At 45.2% G+C, this 15,179-nt stretch overlaps 1 protein-coding gene across 2 annotated transcripts in view; it reads left to right on the top strand.

The window, feature by feature from the left end:
• ADGRG6 (adhesion G protein-coupled receptor G6) overlaps window positions 1-15,179 on the top strand; it is a 130,367-nt gene that overhangs the window by 47,985 nt on the left and 67,203 nt on the right. For both annotated transcript variants that reach the window (XM_077143342.1, XM_077143343.1), the window contains exon 3: window positions 10,986-11,327. In XM_077143342.1, coding sequence (XP_076999457.1) covers window positions 10,986-11,327 — 342 coding nt within the window. The remainder of the gene's footprint in view (window positions 1-10,985; window positions 11,328-15,179) is intronic.

Consider the following 15,179-nt stretch of genomic DNA (forward strand, 5'->3'; position numbering starts at 1 on the left):
CGATTTTACAAGCAGATGTTAAGATTATTAGGATTCATTAGAATGAGACCCTTACCCCCCACTTTGCATAGTGAGGCTAGCAGGTGTTTTGTCCCTCTTAAAACCTTATGCCGTCTGCTGGGGTGGCTGTGAGAGCTGGAAGAGGGGATCCTTCAGAAAACTGCTTGATATTTTATTCACCTCAAAAACTGTAAGCTAACGGATCATAATGGAGACGCAAGATGTTCATCTTGACTTCCTTGAGTATTCCACTCAAATTATCTTAGCATAGAACGTTCTGGAAGATCTGGCATCTGAACCTCTCCTGTTTACTTTCATTTAGTGAAAAATCCAAATACTTGTGGTTCCTCATCTTTTCTTGGTTGAAATTTGACCACAAATTGCTCATCATCTTCCCATCAGACTGCCTAGGAGAATCACATATATGGGTCTAACGCTTTGTATTTGCTTTGAAATCCCAAATCCTCATTTTTTGAGAATTCCCTTGCAGTTTTTCTCTACGACGGACCTCCCTGTATGATTTCAGTGCTCCGTGGGGCTGGGTGTGCCGGTCAGCCTTATCTGGCTGTAGGGTGGGGTGACGGGGTCACATGCTGTAATTTGTACTGAGTAAGCGGTGCTTTACTGTTATTGCTTATAAGTCATTGCCTTAGATAACACCCTACAAAACTTCCCTCCATGGTGTTCTAAATGGGGTTGCAAAAGCGTTCTGTATTTAGAAATAAGCTCTCTCTCTGCCCCAAATGCCACCACAAATGCTAACTGGTAATCAGGGGCAGCACGGAGGCCAGCTCGCAAGGGCTTTGGGTGACCGCTGGGCGGCGGAGGCAGAGAGCGGCCCAGCCCCCCACGCCCCCGGCCCCAGCGACCGGCCCGGGCCCCAGGTGTCCAGCGCCGCTTCTATTCTCGGCTCTGGCCTCCTCTGGGAAGCTCGCGGCCCACTGGCTCCAAGGACCACCCACCGCCCACCTTCGGCGGTTTGGCCTGGTCAGCCCGCCTGCAGGTGTGACCTTCCTGGCCCCTACCACCAAGTCACCCTGCCATGTTTCTGAAGTTTAAAAATATGCCCGGCTGAAAGAACATAAGCAGGTCGATTTTTATGCTATCCTGGAAATGTGCAATTATAAAGTTGGGGGAACTTCATGACTTTTCCAGGGCAGCTCCTGCTGGCACCTGGGGCACAGGTGATGCGACCCCGGTACGCGGAACCCACAGGGGGCTCTGCAAGGTGAGCTCAGCCGCCCCCTCGTCCCCAGCCAGGGGCAACGGGAAATTGGGTAAACATTTTAGTAATGACGTGGCAGACCAAAATTCAGCTTTGCATCTCAAGAGTGATATTAGCTTCATAAAAATGATGATTTTTTTTTAAATTTAATTAAGCTGGTAGGCATCAAGAACACACTGCACCAGCCCTATTAAGGAAAAGGGAGGTGAGCTTTTTCCTGACATGACCACACTGTAAATCTTCACAACCTGTCACAGCTTGCTCGCACTCTGAGCCAACAGCATTCAAAATAGCACAATGAGTACTGTTAGCAAGGCACAGAAAATTCTCGGGCATAAGAATGTACCACGGGAGCCAGGCTGCTAGCTGCCCAGTGGGTCCGACCATCAAGCCTGGGTCGCCTGCCCCCGAGGGACTCGGCCACCCGCAGGCAGGTCTCCTCAGCCTGCTGACGGGCCCTCTCAGCCCACCGTGTTATGACCCGTCCATCCCCACCTCTCTACTCCCTTGGGATGCCTCAGATTTCTTGAGACTGCCCTGGCAGTGTCTTCCTCCTAAAGGAAGCAGGTGAAGCTCTGTTGGGTGTGCGGCCTGCCCCTGCTCCAGGACTCTCGGTGCAGGAGGGGCATTTCTTGCAGATGTGAAGCCAAGACCTCAGTGGCCATGGGCACGTGTCCTCACAGCCATGAGGTCCTCCCGCGGGTGACCGGTCAGGCCTCCTCCTCCTGTCTGGCCCCAAACGAACCAGATGGACTTGTTATAGCTGTTGTTATTATTTTTATTTCTCTGCTCCCCACCCCCTATACTTTGGCATTTCATAATTACATGTTTTATGGGTTGGTAATGCCTGTATTTATATTTTAAAGAAAAAAATGCCTTGAAAAATATAATTTTAGACATAGCTCCTAGTTCAACTTCACATGCATTTTGAGTCTCCTACAATGATTTTTTTGTATAATAATACAAAAAATCTTATCAGCTAATTCTTGTGATTTTGCTAGAAAGAAGCTGGAATCAAAGAAAAATTTTAAAGATGAATTTCAGAGTTTGCCGGAAAGACTTATTTCCCTCATATGTTCACTTGAGATATAGATGAAAATTTAAAATTACTTCAAGTTTTTGAAAAGTAATTCTCAGTGATGAATTCCCTTAAGGTGGTTAGACAACATGTTTAAACAAAAGCTGTTCGTATGTAAAATGGAAAGCTTTACTGAAAAAATACTTTATTTAAAAAAAATATGTATTATGGAATTTTTACATCAGCTGTTTCTTAATATTAAGATGGTTACATAAAATGTACTCCATAAAGAGACAAAATTATGCCCTAGTTGCAGCTATAATTTGCTATGCTCCAAACCTTGACTATTTAAAAGTTTCCCTTTATGTGTACAAACTTGTGTCTTTCTAATGCCCTGAAATTAAAGACTCATTTGAAAAATTTGAGCTCAGATGAATACTTATTACTGCCACCTCCTTCCCAATACTTTCTCCCAACTTACTGCAGGGTAAATTCCTAAAACCAAAACTTGCTCTAGCTATTAATTTCAGGATTTTCACCTATGCCACAGAGCATGGAATAAATAGGAAGCAGTGACCTTCAGTGATTTTTGAAATTTGTTTTACTCCTACCTCCCCTTCTGACCACCCTCCGGTAACCATATGTAAAGACATCTACAGGAAAACTGAAAGTGAATACAAATAGGCAACCAGAAAATCGAACAAATGAATGAACTGAAATATGGCCAACATGCTCTGTCGTTAAATAATGACAATCACAACAGCTCCAAGAACTAAATTTATTTGAGCATCTTGCACACGCCAAGTGCAGCCCTCAATCCTTTATACAGAAATCCCACTAGCTCCCACCTAGCACTGCAAATGTTTGTGGAGCACAATGCCATGGTTGCCTTCATGGGTATTAGAACTATAATTAGCTCGTATTAGGCCAAGGCGTTCTCCACGTAGGCTGGTGACATTTAGCAATGTTTTGTGGTTAATGCCAACATAAGCCAGTTTTACCCTGTAGCACTGCCTCGATAATCCGCAGGGCAAGAGTTTCTGTGGCATTGCCAAGTGAATGTTAGGGGCCTGTTTCTCATGGTTTCCTCTGTCTCTCTTTACGGTAAGAATACACATGCAGTTGGAGAAAAATCTTGAACATGAGTTTGTTCCCTTTGCTGCTTTTAAATCTTACCTGTCAACAATGAGCTCTTCCTTCTGTGAGTCCTTTTGAGCTGGTCCTTCCTCCTCCTTGGGCTGTTGTCGGACCCTTGCCAGGAACAGGCTGTCCAAGTAGCTCCCTCTCTTTTGTCTTTCTTGTCATTCATCAAGGCCTTTGGAGGTAGGCTGCGGAGATTCTTAGAAGGATCTTTGTTCACTGGTAGTTGGATGGTTTATGTGTAGAAGGTAAGGCTTTAAAAAATACCTCTGCGTCATCGCAGAGCTGCTTCACTTCCCCATACTTAAAACCCCTTGATTTTCCCTCTGCTCTTATGATGTATGATATGTTTTCATCTTCTTCAGCCTGGCTTGAAAAATCCTGCCAAATCTCATCTCTGCCTACCTTGTCGTCTTTCTCTCCCTCTCGTGTCTCCCCACTGTGCACCGTGTGCTTCAGCCCAGTTACACTCGCCCATCGCCTGAGCACCCCGTGCTTCTGCCCTGACTGGTCCTCCTGCCCACAACCCTCTTCTCTTTTTCACCCCTGCCTCCCCTGTTTCCCTGGCCCACGTCTACACCCGTTGTAGTCTCCATTTCTTCCTTCTCTATTAGGAAGGACACCGTTTCCGGGAAGTCTACACAGAGGCTGGTGCATCTGCCTGCCAGTTCTATCAGTGTCCATGACGTTGCATTGAGATCTCTTTGTTTATCTGAATGTGCAATCGTCCAAGTTCCAGAAGGTGGGGGACCATACCTTGCTCATGTCTGCACCCCCAGCACCTAGCACAGTGTCAGGTGGGTGTACCTGGGAGTGGCTAGAGGTGAGTTAGGAGGCATGGACGAGGTATACTGGAGTGCCATGTGTGTCACACAAAGACGTGTGTCTGGTAAGATCCCAGCAAAGATTCTGAGCTAGAAGAAACAGGCTTGTCTACTTGCATTTGTGGTTTAGGTGGAGCTTTCTGGTAGGGATGTGGAGGAAGAGTTGGAGGTAACAAGACTGTTGACAGGGAGAGTAATCAAGGAGCTTTTCAAATTGTCCAGGAGAGAGCAGATGAGAATGTTACACTGAGGAGCCCTGGAAAAGAGATAAAGGGAAAGATCAAATAATTACTGGTAAGCTTAATGTCATAGCCCTCGATGAACTGCTGGAAATGGTACGGGAGAAGGCAGAGAGAAGGAGCATTTGGGATGTAACTTGGATGGCCCTGGGGATGATCATGCTGCTGACAGTTCTAAAGAGGATACAAACCAGTTAGTTGAGGGGTGATTGGAATGATGGGCCTGTGGATGTTGAGTATGGACTGGCGCTGTGCCGGACGTGTCTTCACCAGCATGTGGACGCAGTGAGGTGTGTGTCTGTGTGCAGATGAGCTTTGTAGAGAGAGCAGCGAAGGGGAGAGGAGAGCCCTGCAGAAGAGGGGCCTGGGGCACACTCGTCTGCAAGGACCAGAAAGCCTCCTGAGCCGAGTCGGGTGGAGAAGAGGAGCGATGCTTACAACAAGGGTACTGGGCGTGCGACGGTGGCTCAGTGGCAGAATTATCGCCTGTCATGCCAGAGACCCGGGTTTGATTCCCGGTGCCTGTCCATGCCAAAATAAAAAATAAATTAAAATAAAACAATAAAGGTACTAGCCATGGGACCAAGGACAAGCTGGAGGGAACATTCCCTCCCACTGACCCCACTGATTCCTGGACACAGAAAGTCTCCCTGCAATTCGAGTGTCAGGAGCGTTCTCATTTCTCTGCATTTCAGGATCCTCCTGATACTCTGTCTTTTCTGTCTGTCCATCAGCTTCCTTTGTTTGCAGGTGGCCAAGGCAGCTGCTCCCTTGAGTTTATATAGCTTCATCATTCTTTGAATGACTGCTCTGGGTCTCCACCTTCAGATTCTCAGAGAGAGACTCTAATGAGCCATGTCCATGAGTTGGTTCACCTCTTTCCCCAGGTCAGGTGGCGGGAGCTTTAGGGGGGCAGTCTTGAGGAGAGGTGTATGCTTGGAGCTGGCTGAGAGCCTCTGCAGCTATTGCTATTTAAGGGATACTTCTCACATTAATACGCTTATCCCCAGGAAGTCTTATCGAAATGCAGATTCTATTTAGGTGGTCTGGGCAGTTCTTCCATGTCCAGAAGCTCCCCGGTGATGCTGGCACACAGCTGGTTTGAGGACCACACTTTGAGTTGCAAGAGTTGTAAGGGCAGGTGGCACCAAGAAACTGGCAGAGAAGGGCAGAGAAGGGCAAGCAGGAAATGGGAGCATTGGGTGGAGAGATCCTTAGGAAGCGGCAAGTCTTCCAGGGCATGGATGGTTGCAGAGGTAAGAGAGATGAAAAGGGAAGCCTGCACAATTTTGTGAATCCTTTTCCAGCAGTGTTCAGAAGACTGTGCATTAGAAACTAAGAAGATCCACAGCTGGAGGCATCCAGTGGGGGGTTGCAAGACAGAAATGCAGAAGGGGTAGAGAACTTGATTATATTAACCAGGAGGTAGTTAAGTAGGAGACCACGTGGCTTAAGCTGTTTCAAATTATCCGTTACCCTTCAATTAATTTTTTTCCCTTTAACTATTTTTTTGACAGCTGGGGGAAGACTTAACCACTGCTTAAGAGAGAACAGCTTCCCATGAAAATATGTCTGGGTGTGTGCCTGTGTAGGCACGCTCGTTTGCTGGTGTGTCTAATCTTCTGGCAAGGGATATATCGCTACATAACAAGCTGACTTTAGACGGATTTACAACAGTTCATTCGTTTGGATCCTCAGAAAGTATCTTCCTTTGCAGTTAAATGTGGAATGATGGCGTGCCAAGGTTGTTTTGGAAAGACAGGACTCGGATTTCAAACATTCGCAGTATTGCAGGGGACAGAAGTGAGTTTGAGGGAGGGTGTGGTGCATGGGAATCTCTTTGAAGATTGGAAAATTCATGAAGCTTAATAGTGCCTCCCCAAGGAATCTTCAATTCAACGTCCTATTAGTTTTCTAGCTAGCGCACATTTAATTGAATGGATTCAAGTACAGTCATGCCATTTTAAACTCATGCTTAAGGCACTACAGTAGCTTCATGCTCATGATACCTCTTTAGGACATTTTGAGGTTGAGCCATTGCAGAAAGAAATTAAACAATTTTCTGGTGAACTTTGGGGAAACCAGTGTTTTAGGAGTTGGGAAGTGAACTGGTATCGTTGGGTGGCTGCTGGAAATTCTGGCAGGAGACTGAAATAACCCATGTCACCCTCATTTGAGAGCGACCTTCTCTTGGACACGTGACCTTTGAGCAGCGTGTTGGAGGCTGGGGACAGAGGGTGGGGTGCTGGTCACGTCTGCCACATTAACAGAATCACAGATGTCACAGCCAGATTGACTCCAGGCTCCTTGCCATCCCCGAAACTCTGCCCAGTGGCCTGAAATACTTGGATGACATTGTCCAGCTCTGTGTCTTACCGGTCATTTAATACCTGCCAGCACCTGACCTGCGATTTGTATCGTTCATTCCCTGATGTTATCATCCTTCCTGACCCGGACAAACGACGTGCTGCTAGCCCAGCTCTGCAGTCTAGGCATCAGACCCGATTCTAGAATTCTCCGGTCTCTGGCCCTGAGGTTTAATCCTCAGAAACCACACAGGCTACTAAATATTCTACATATTTTTAAGCAACAAGCTATTCCTTTCATTATTCGAACTTATATTAACATGGGTAATTCGAGCAGTGACTTCAAATAGATGCCAAGTGGGCAGACCACTTAGTTACATTTTCTGGAAATAATCTTCACTGGCCAGGTTTTCCAACAAATTCATTAGAGAGCGTTTCATACGCATTCAAATAAACAACAGGATTTAATAGAAATACTTAGGTGTTGCTCAACCATTTAACACACTGTGGTGTAAACAGCAGCTCTAGCCACAGATCTGTGCTGAAAGTAGCTAAAATTGAGGTCTCTCTTTTTCACCTCTCAGAATCTGGAATTCCTTTTTCAAAAGGATTTTAAAGATATGATATTTGCATTTAACCAGGAAGTACTTGGGGCAAGATGAGGAGAAAGAGCACGAATTTCTGAGATTAAAAGACCATTAGATAATGATGATTAAATCTGCATCTAAATGCTGCGTATATATTGAGTTGGGTTTTGGCAAGACTGGAAGGTATTCCTCTTTTGATTTGAGTTTCACTGGAGAAATAGCTTTAATAAAAATATCCACGAGTAAATTACATGCATATAAAAATACCTTTTCAAGCATAGGCAAGTGCTGAAGGTGGAATTTGGTATGTTGCCCTGTTGGAGTACCTGAAAACTTTACTTTTATAACTTACAGGTGTGAATCTGTTAGTGCCTCTGTCTTTGGGAACACCCTGAGCCAGAGGCTTTCGGTAGGGTGGCTTCTGGAAGATACTTTAACCCTGATTTTACCAGGGCCTCATTCAATGACCTGAGGAAGCTCTCTGTTTAAGAAAACCTGCCTCTGAGAGAGAGAGAGAGAGAGAAATTATTTGCTGACCCTCATTTTCCAGCTTGTGCATGGCAGTTGATTGCTCCATTTGGGAAAATTCAAAGCACCCCATCCCAGACTCCTCAATATTCTCAACCAAAATATACAGAGAAGTTTCTTTAGAAATATTAATTTTAGAGTGATGTTTTAGAAATTACTCATTTAAAAAATGCCTCTTAAAAGAGTACTTGTGAGGGCCCGCCATGGTGGCTCAGTAGGCAGAGGTCTCGCCTGCTATGCTAGAGACCTGGGTTCGATGCCCAGAGCCTGCCCATGCCAAAAAAAAAAAAGAGTCGTCGTGTCTACTCCTTTGCTCTGTGTCACCTGTTTAATTGTAGCAACTTCTTTTCTTTTCCTGGAAAGATGCTAGACTAACATTCAAAAAGAGCTGATATGAATCTTGGTCTTTTTATCAAATAGGTGTGTAGCTGGGGACAAGTTATATAGTCAATATTAACCTCATTTATTTCTTGTAAACATGGGGTTGTAATAAATCCCAAGGGTCGTCCTGACGTCCAGTGAGATAGTAAATGGGCAGGCCCTCTACTGTGAAGTGACATTCAAACACGGGGGAGTGTGAAGACGCTGTGTGTAGGTTAACTGACATCATAGATTTTGCATTTGAATAATATCCAATAATAGCCGATGCTGAATGGTACCAGCGCTGTGCCCGAGGCTGTCCCAGGACTCTCCCCAAAATGCTGGGGAGAAGACGCTGTAATCCCCACCAGGGGAACAGAATAAGTCACCCAGGATGACACTCTCGGCGCTGTCAGTCGAATGCATTTTCCTACCCTTCCATTCGGCTCCTGGGGAAGAAGATGGTAAAGCACCACACCGGGACTGAGCGGGCTCTGACCATTCCTTGGCCCTGGGCCCTTTTTGCTGACATCCCACGTGGGAAATGCTGCTGCCTGCAGGCCTGTTGGCTTGGGCAGAGTTTGCATCTTGTTCTCCTTTACTTTTTTTCTTTTTTCATCTCGGTGCCTCTTCCCTGGTAAGCTGCTGTTTTCGGGCCAGGATCAGTTCCACTCCTGAGCCCCATGCTCAGGAACAAGCGCTCAACTTCTCAGAGAGGTTGACCGAGTCCACACCTGGGCCTCTAGGGAAGGAACTGGGGAAAGAGCCTCAGAGCCCAATCCAAACATTTGTGCAGAGCTCATAGATGCTTTACCTTTTTTTTTCAACTTGGAATTTATTTGACTTGGCTTCATACATGATCCTTTGTCCTACTTTAATTTAGCCTTGTTTCCGGGTATTTGGACAACGCTGTGTTCATTCACTCACTTAAGCCTCCTGTGTACCCGACACTGAGGGCGCTGGGATGTGGCCCGGGGACTGTGAGCAGATCGCAGGTCCGGGAGAAGGCGGCCCACGCTGTGGACGGAAGGCACAGCTGCCTGGAGCAGGCCCACCAGTAGAGGCACGTGCACCCCCGAACCAGCAAGAGCTGGCATGTGGCAAACACTTGATGATCACCATTTGTTTTCCCTCATCTGTTTTCAGCCCTGGATGTGATATCAGGGACTTAGGGGGGAAGAGATGATGGGGGGCGAGTCAGAAAGGTGACATGAGCAGAGCCGGGAGGCAAAGCAGCAGGTCAGACCCAGAGAAGCCATCCCCAGTAGTGACTTTCAAGAGAAGTTGTTGCATCTTCCTTCTACCCGACGCAGCCAAAGTGGGAAGCATGCACTCAACTCAGAGTGAGTTCTGTGACATGGTTTAAAGTGTCTCATTATTTGAAGGTTTAAGGTTCGGGTTTGTGGCAGGTTACTTACCCAGGACCCTGGATGAATGAGATTGCTGCTTCCATTTATGGACAGGTTGAAAGCAATGTGGGAATTATTGGATAGGAAGACAGGAAGTGCTGGTTTGTGGTCCCAGCTGGTGGCCAGGCCTCAGATAAATGATAACTGAGAAGGCCCTCCTTGTTCTCATTACCGGAGATTGGATAGCAGTGTGTTCCTGTCTACCTCAGAAAGTTCTTTCATCTCCACTTGCTCAATTAGCGTTCATTGTGTCCCTCCCCTTTTCATCAGGAATATAACAATGGGCAAAGGAACTAGGACCCTTGGAGTTTACAGGGTCCTAACACTCTGTAAACCTAACACTCCAGTTACATGGGCATAGGGTTTTGGGGCTTCGCCTGGGTATGCTCACGACGTGCCCCTCACTTCCGTTGAGTTGCTGCTTAAATGCCACTTGGAACAGAGGCCTCCTGACCGGTCAGTGCCCCCGTCCCCCCATCTCATGCCATTCTCTCTGCACCCCCTGCTTTATTTTTCTTTGTTCCTCTTTCACTGTCCGTCATCATATTATAGGATTATTTCTGTATCTTTAGGTCCAAGACTGAAGGGTAAGAATTGCTCAGAGACACTGTCTTTCCTGCATATTGGTATAAGCCAACGACTGAGAAGAGGGCTCAGGGTATATTTATTGAATGAATGAGCAACACAGCATCAACATCTGGTTATATAATTACCAACTGTAGTAAACAAATGAAATAAGCAAAAGTGCTTCCAAAGCTGTAAATATTCCACACATGCGAGGTGATGCTATTTGTTTAGATTTTAGAAAAAGTGCAGTCTGCCAGGAATGATCAGCTGGCAGCTTTTTATTTAAACATATATTTCCCAAGCATTCTTCCTCCCCATCCATGATTTGGAATATCAGATGCAGCCGTCAGGGTCCCACATTCCCCCCTCTGAGCCGCCTGGATTCTGCAGAGAAGGCTCCTCATCCCAGGTCCCCCGGCCTTTGTGAAATCCCTCCTTTGCTCCTGAAGCTTGCGGACTCCTCTAGATTGCCTGCAAAGCCTGGGGAGCTCCTGCGAATTTGACTAGGGTCAGTCCCCAGAGCTCTCACCAGATTCCCAGAGTATGTGAGCCCCCCAAGTTTAAGACTCGTTGCTGCAAGATGCTGTGTTTTTCTTTTATGTTTTGTTGCTCTCTTGGCACAGCTTTTCCTTGAGATGGTTCCATCTTCCTTTCAACTTTCCTTGCTGTCTTTGGTGGTTGCCAGTGTTTCCTGGGGGGCTGCTCCAGCGGGCGGTACGTGCGATTTAGTGCATGCATCTGATCCCAGCCCTCTCTCTGTCTCTCTTTTGTCCGGCCAACAGCACAGGGCTGTGCCAATTGCAGGCTTGTGCTGTCCAGCCCGTCTGGCACCTTCACGTCTCCATGCTACCCCGGCGACTACCCCAACAGCCAGGCCTGTCTGTGGACGCTGCGCGCCCCCTCCGGCTTCATCCTCCAGGTCACGTTCCATGACTTCGACATCGAAGAAGCTCCCAACTGCATCTATGACTCCTTGTCCCTCGATAATGGGGAGAGCCAGACTAAATTTTGTGGTGCGACGGCCAAAGGTCTCTCATTCAACTCGAGTGCGAATGAGATGCTGGTGTCCTTTTCCAGTGACTTTAGCATCCAGAAGAAAGGATTCAGCGCCAGCTACACCAGAGGTATGCCAACTAGACCCCGCCAAGCCCTGCTCTCACTCAGCAGGCCCTGTAATGCAAACGAGGACCGGAAGGCAGGCAGGCGCGCTTATGTGAGTGTGGTGATGAGCCGGAGGTTTAAAGGCAAGAGTCTGTTAGTGGTCTCTGAACATTCTCATTAGCAATATATTGGTACCAGATCCGAAATCTGGATGCAAGCAGAGCTGACTTCTTTTATATGTTTATATGCAGAGCATTTAAAAGCTGCTTGGGATAACTCTAAGATGTTCTGCTAATAATTTAAGCCAGTAATATTTAACATCTCTCCACTCATAATTAAAAACAGCCCTGTTTAGAAATCCACTTATTTGGGGTTTTTAAGATGCCCTTTTATAGAACTATGTAGGAGATAGTCATAAAAAATTAATGTGGGCAGGTTACGGTGGCTCAGCGGGCAGAGTTCTCGCCTGCCATGCCGGAGACTCAGGTTTGATTTATTGCCTGGTCATGCAGTAAAAAAATAAATTAAAAAAAATTAGTGTGTGAAAATAAAAACGAGCTAGTAATATCTTAAATTAATAAGCACCATAGTTCAAGAAAGTCCCCTGAACATCCTCAGTTAAAGGAAATAAAACTTATTTTCAAACATATTGCCCTGATTCTGGCGCAAACTAATTTTAAATAATAAAATCTTTTTAAAACCTGTCTTTGTTTAAGTAAAACTCTTTTGAGCCTCAAGACTATAATATTCAGTTATATGTAAATATAGTTCTCTCCTTAGCTTCCTATAAGTAGGTGCCATGGTAAAAAAAGAAAGGCCCAACCATCAAAATGGCTGACACTTATTATTGTAAATTGTGTTTTTCCTTATGGAGTTACTTGCTGTTTTTTTTTTTTTTTTACATGGGCAGGTACTAGGACTTGAACGCGGTCCTCTGGCATGGCAGGCGAGCAATCTTGCCTGCTGAGTCACCGTGGCCCACCCTACTTGCTGTTTTTGACAGACATTGATATTAGGTCTGTGTGTGTTGTTAATTAAAACACACATGATTTTATACAATAATGTTAGAACACTGAATGAAGCTGAATGTGAGAATGATAGAGGGAGGAGGCCTGGGGGGCACAAATGAAATCAGAAGGAAAGACATACAATAGAGACTGAGATGGTATAATCTAGGAATGCCTAGAGTATATAATGATAGTGACTAAATGTACAAATTTAAAAATGTTTTGCATGAGGAAGAACAAAGGAATGTCAATATTGCAGGGTGTTGAAAATAGATGGTAATTAATATTTTAAAACTGTAACTTACGTGTGAGACTAAAGCAAAAAATGTTTATTTGGTGCAAAATTTATATTTTGACTAGTGTGTTTCCTAATATAACTTATGTGGACTGCTTAATTGAACACCATAACACTTGGAACCTTGAGTAGGGCATGAGATTTTGTAGGTTTGTCCAGAGTGATGCCCCGATAAATCCCAGAGTGATTTGAACAGTGAACAAAAAAGTATTTGCAAAGTCCCCTTGGGGGAATGGTGAAAAAGGGGGAAAATTCAGCTTTCCCAAGTGAAGAATTCTTGATATTCTCACAAGCAATGGGGACAACCAAAGCTATAGGCTGAGCCCCCAGTCTTGGGGTTTGTTCATAAGAAACTTAACCTCACAATGGATAGGCTAAGCCTACTTAAAATTAGGCCTAAGAGTCACCCCCAAGAGAACCTCTTCTGTTACTCAGATGTGGCCTCTCTCTCTCAGCCAACACAGCAGGCAAACTCACAGCCCTCCCCCTCTCTACATGGGACATGACTCCCAGGGGTGTGGACCTTCCTGGCAACATGGAACAGAAATCCTAGTATGATCTGGGACTCAGCACCAAGGGATTGAGAAAACCTTCTTGACCAAAAGGGGAAAGAGCAAAATGAGACAAAATAAAGTGTCAATGGCTGAGAGATTTCAAACAGAGTCGAAAGGTTATCCTGGAGGTTAGTCTTACGCATTAAATAGGTATCACCTGTTTAGTTAGGGTGTAATGGAGGGGCTGGAGGGAACTGCCTGAAAATGTAGAGCTGTGTTCCAGTAGCCCTGTTTCTTGGAGATGATTGTATAATGATACAGCTTTCACACTGTGACTGTGTGGCTGTGAAAACCTTGTGTTTGATGCTCCTTTTATCTACCTTATCGGCAGACGAGTAGAACATGTGGATTAAGAATAAATAAATAATAGGGGGAACAAATGTTAAAGTAAATTTAGTAGATTGAAATGCTAGTGATCAATGAAAGAGAGGGGTAAGGGGTATGGTATGTATGAGTTTTTTCTGTTTTCTTTTTATTTCTTTTTCTGAATTAATGCAAACGTTCTGAGAAATGATCATGATGATAAATACACAAAAAAACCCACACAAGATTTACTTAATAAAAAACAATATTTCAAAAGTTATAAAATACTGTCAGAAATTTGGAAATGAAGAAGAAATGATTTAGAATTATCCATACCTCTACCATCAGTTTTAAACCCTAATAAAATGTTGTTGGACATATATCCTTTTGGCCTGTTTATGTTTTTCATTCATATAGAGTACTGGGTTTATCGTGTTGTATAATCATCTCTTCGAATAAATAGACCTGCAAAAAGCTTTATTTTGTTTTAAAGTAGACTAAAATCCATGATTCTGTTAAATTCCATCATGATTTGTTAACTAGTAAATTTATATTAAAATGATATATTTTATCCCAGAGCTACCCTTGGGGTGGATGAAAGATGTCTTTAAAAGACTCTTAATGGAGAACCAGAATTGGAATGTTTCTCTCTCTAGTCAGTACAGAACGTTGCACAGAGTCTGTGATGTGACTCTTGAACTTTATGTCCTCTGATGTCCTGGATAGTCTCATATCTGCCTCTAGAGCTGGAAGGCTGGGGGTGGCCTTGGAGTTGGAGTCCATTGCAGTGTTTAATCAGTTCCCATCCTTTTTTTGACTTTGGACGTGTACATCCAGCAATGGTGGGTCCCCTCTGCTTGCTGGCTGCAGGGCAGGTGCTGGGCTGGTGCCTTGCAGGTGTGCACTGACATCCTCAGTGACACTTGGGCAATAGGTGCCAGCCTTTTTCACTGTCCAGGCAGAACCGAGGCGGGGAGGCGGTGATGCCGCGGCCAGGTCAGCACCGGGCACAGCCTCCATGGGGCACACCAGCTCACCTGCACAGGTTGGGCTGCAGCGGATCCTGAAATGCCACGTAGGTTTGCTTTTTCACTGGATGCGCCTCCAGGGAACTGTCTTTGCGTTTTTTCCCAAACTAGCCTGGAGGTGGGCAGAAAGAGTTTTTTTTTCTGGTTTTTTTTGAGGGGAAAGAGTAGTATAGGGATGTCTGGGAAGAGAGAAGGGCAACTAGCATTAAAAAAATAGAGCTATCGTTTGTTAGGTTTAGAAATCATTGGAAAATTTAAATGTCTACACAGAGCGCTCCTGAAATGAATATTTTCTTAATTGTATGGGGGATTTTTGCTTTGTTTTGTTTTCAATTCGGGGATTGAAAAAATGTTTGTTTTCTTCTTGACGAGCTGCATGCAGGGGTTTAAGTGTGAGAGTCAACCACAGTCGGGGTTAAAATGAGTGGGATTTCTCTTGAAAGTTTTTTGTTTTTTGCCTGGGCAGGCATCAGGAATCGAACCCGGGTCTCTGGCATGGCAGATGAGAATTCTGCCACTGAGCCACCTCTCTTGAACTTTATATCCTCTGATGTCCTGGATAGTCTCATATCTGCCTCCAGAGCTGGGAGGCTGGGGGTGGCCTTGGAGTTGGAGTATGGATTGAGAGAGGTTTTATTATGGAGAGGGAGTGTAGAGAGAAGAACAAAGAGTGAAGTGAGGGGTTGGT

Source organism: Tamandua tetradactyla, chromosome 25, assembly GCF_023851605.1.
Source record: "Tamandua tetradactyla isolate mTamTet1 chromosome 25, mTamTet1.pri, whole genome shotgun sequence".
In the NCBI taxonomy this organism is placed as follows: Eukaryota; Metazoa; Chordata; class Mammalia; order Pilosa; family Myrmecophagidae; genus Tamandua; species Tamandua tetradactyla.